The 2681-nt window shown below is 33.4% G+C and overlaps 1 protein-coding gene across 1 annotated transcript in view; it reads right to left on the bottom strand.

The window, feature by feature from the left end:
- LOC107737588 (collagen alpha-1(XX) chain-like) overlaps positions 1 to 2681 on the bottom strand; it is a 32524-nt gene that overhangs the window by 23965 nt on the left and 5878 nt on the right. The window contains exon 3 of the mRNA XM_016549140.1: positions 2214 to 2318. Coding sequence (XP_016404626.1) covers positions 2214 to 2318 — 105 coding nt within the window. The remainder of the gene's footprint in view (positions 1 to 2213; positions 2319 to 2681) is intronic.

The following is a 2681-nucleotide window of genomic DNA, read 5'->3' on the forward strand; positions in this document are numbered from 1 at the left end:
TTATATATATACATAAATGTGTGTGTGTGTGTATATATATATATATAAATGTGTGTGTGCTTTATATATATATATATATATATATAAATAAAATTCAGTTAAGGTGCACTGCAGTTTTAGGTCATTTTATGTGATTAAAATTAAAATGTAGTATGTACATGTGATTGTTGAGTGAAGTGATTGTTGCCGTCTCATCTAAAAAGTTGTGCCTTCCAGGAGTGGTTTTTGTTGTCCACAAACATATTATTTCTTGTGAGGTATGCATTACTGTAATTTCTTTCTTATTTTGGAATATAAAGTTTGCTTTTATAAAATGAGACAGACTTGATTAAGCATGCGACTGACAAAGGCCACCTCCTGAAGGCGCAGACCTCGAAATGAGACACAGCATGTGGTTTTTCATTTCAAGGTATGAGGGAAAGTAAGAGTAGTGAATTATATACTTCACATAGAGAATGGACAGTGAGAAATTGCACAGAACTTAAACCTAAATATCATCAAAAGATGGCAGAGTGTGAGATTTTATTGTGAAACATGAATGCCTATTTCTGTCTGTCTCTGCCTGGAGCACTGTGGGGCATGTGTGCTGTTTGTTTTGCTGTGTGAACTTTCTCAAGACTGCAACAGACCTGCCTGGACTCACCTGAGCACAAGGGCGGAACAGTAGATAAAAGAGACAAAGATAAAGATGGAGAGAGAGAAATGGTGGGAAAGAGAAGGGGTTCAACTGAAAGGTATGGACACACATATATATAGAGTGGTAAAAACAAGATGAGAAGTCAGACAGAAGAGATATGAGCAACTTATGACTATCCTGATTCAATCATCGCTCAAAAATCCTGCTCTCCTATTCCTCACTGGTTCTGAATGCTTACTCCGTGGGATAAGAATGTACTGTTCTACAAAGAAAGAAAGAAAGAAAGGCCCTTGATAATGTCTGGCTATAATCTGCAAATCTTTATTCATTTTTCAAATATAATACATTACAATATTAAAGTTACTTTTAAAAATAAGTAACTTCTATCTATTTGATTTATTTACTGACAAATACAGTCATTTTTTGTTTCAAAATCTCAAATTCTGTTGGTAAATGTAATAAATTGAGTGCTTCAGTGGAATCCAATTCTTGTTATGTGTAGCGGACAAAATTTGGGTGTTTCCTCAGAGCAGCAGATGATTTAATCTGCCCTGGAGTGACCAGTTATGACTGCTATATGCTATGACAATCAGTGAGATTTTATTTATTTATTTATTTTAATTTATACTTTTATTCTGCAAGGATGTATTAAATAGATTATAACTGACAGTAAGTAGTTTTACATTGTTAAAAATATATTTGTTAAATAACGCTCTTTAAAACTTTTTAATTAACAAAGAATCCTGAAACATTTATTAGTTTCCTCAAAAATATGAAGCAGCACAACGGTTTTAAATATTGATAATAATAATAAGAAATGTTTCTTGAGCAGCAAATCAGCATATTAGAATGATTTCTGAAGGATCATATGACACTGAAGAATGGAATAATGATGCTGAAAATTCAGCTTTGCCATCACAAGAATAATTTAAATTTTAAAATATATTGAAATCAGTTTTAATTATAAACTGTACAAATATTATTTCACAATATTACTGTTTGCACTGTATTTTGACAAATAAATGCAGCCTAGGTGAGCATAAGATACTTCTTTAAAAAACATTAAAAAAAGGTTTGAATAGTACCGTACATATGTGACCATGCACCACAAAACCAGTCTTAAGTCGCCGGGGTATATTTGTAGCAATAGCCAAAAAAAAATTGTATGGGTCAAAATTATAAAAAAAAATTTATGCCAAAAATCATCAGGATATTAAGTAAAGATCATGTTCCATGAAGATATTTTGTAAATTTCCTACTGTAAATATATCAAAACTTAATTTTTGATTAGCAATAAGCATTGCTAAGAACTTCATTTGGACAACTTTAAAGGAGATTTTCTCAGTATTTTGATTTTTTTTGCACCCTCAGATTCCAGATTTTCAAATAGTTGTATCTCGGCCAAATATTGTCCTATCCTAACAAACCATATATCAATGGAAAGCTTATTTATTTGGCTATCAATTTCAAAAAAATTTACCCTTATGACTGGTTTTGTGGTCCAAGGTCACATATATGTCACTGCATGCACATCCTGTATGTAATCTTAATTAGTTACCATTAACCGCAGTCTCACCTGTGATGGGCCGCACACGGACCTTATAGCCCTGCACCGGCCCTTCCGCCTCCTTCCATTTCATCTGCAGCCGATCTTCAGACAGAACAGTCAGCTTCAGACGGCCTAGAAATGCATACTAAGACTTTATGCAACATGCTTTGTTGGAATACAAGTTCCAAACACATTATTAGCAAAGAAAACAGGGTCCATATTCACAAAACATTTTATGTTACCAATAGGAGTTCTCTGAAATAGCAGTAAAAGTGTTTAGCTAAGAGTTTTCTCTTAAAACCTATTCACAAAGCTGCTGAGACAAACTTTTACTAAGGTATAGACAGAAGTCTTAAGCTAAGAGAAAGGGCGGGGTTGACCTTGTTGCTATGGATGATGTCAGCATACTTACTAACTATGCACACAGTCATTGGCTGATAGTCTCTGTCAGAGATTTATTCAGAGAAATATTGTAGAGCACAATATTATGTTGCC

Source organism: Sinocyclocheilus rhinocerous, unplaced genomic scaffold (assembly GCF_001515625.1).
Source record: "Sinocyclocheilus rhinocerous isolate Xijiao unplaced genomic scaffold, SAMN03320098_v1.1 scaffold72, whole genome shotgun sequence".
In the NCBI taxonomy this organism is placed as follows: Eukaryota; Metazoa; Chordata; class Actinopteri; order Cypriniformes; family Cyprinidae; genus Sinocyclocheilus; species Sinocyclocheilus rhinocerous.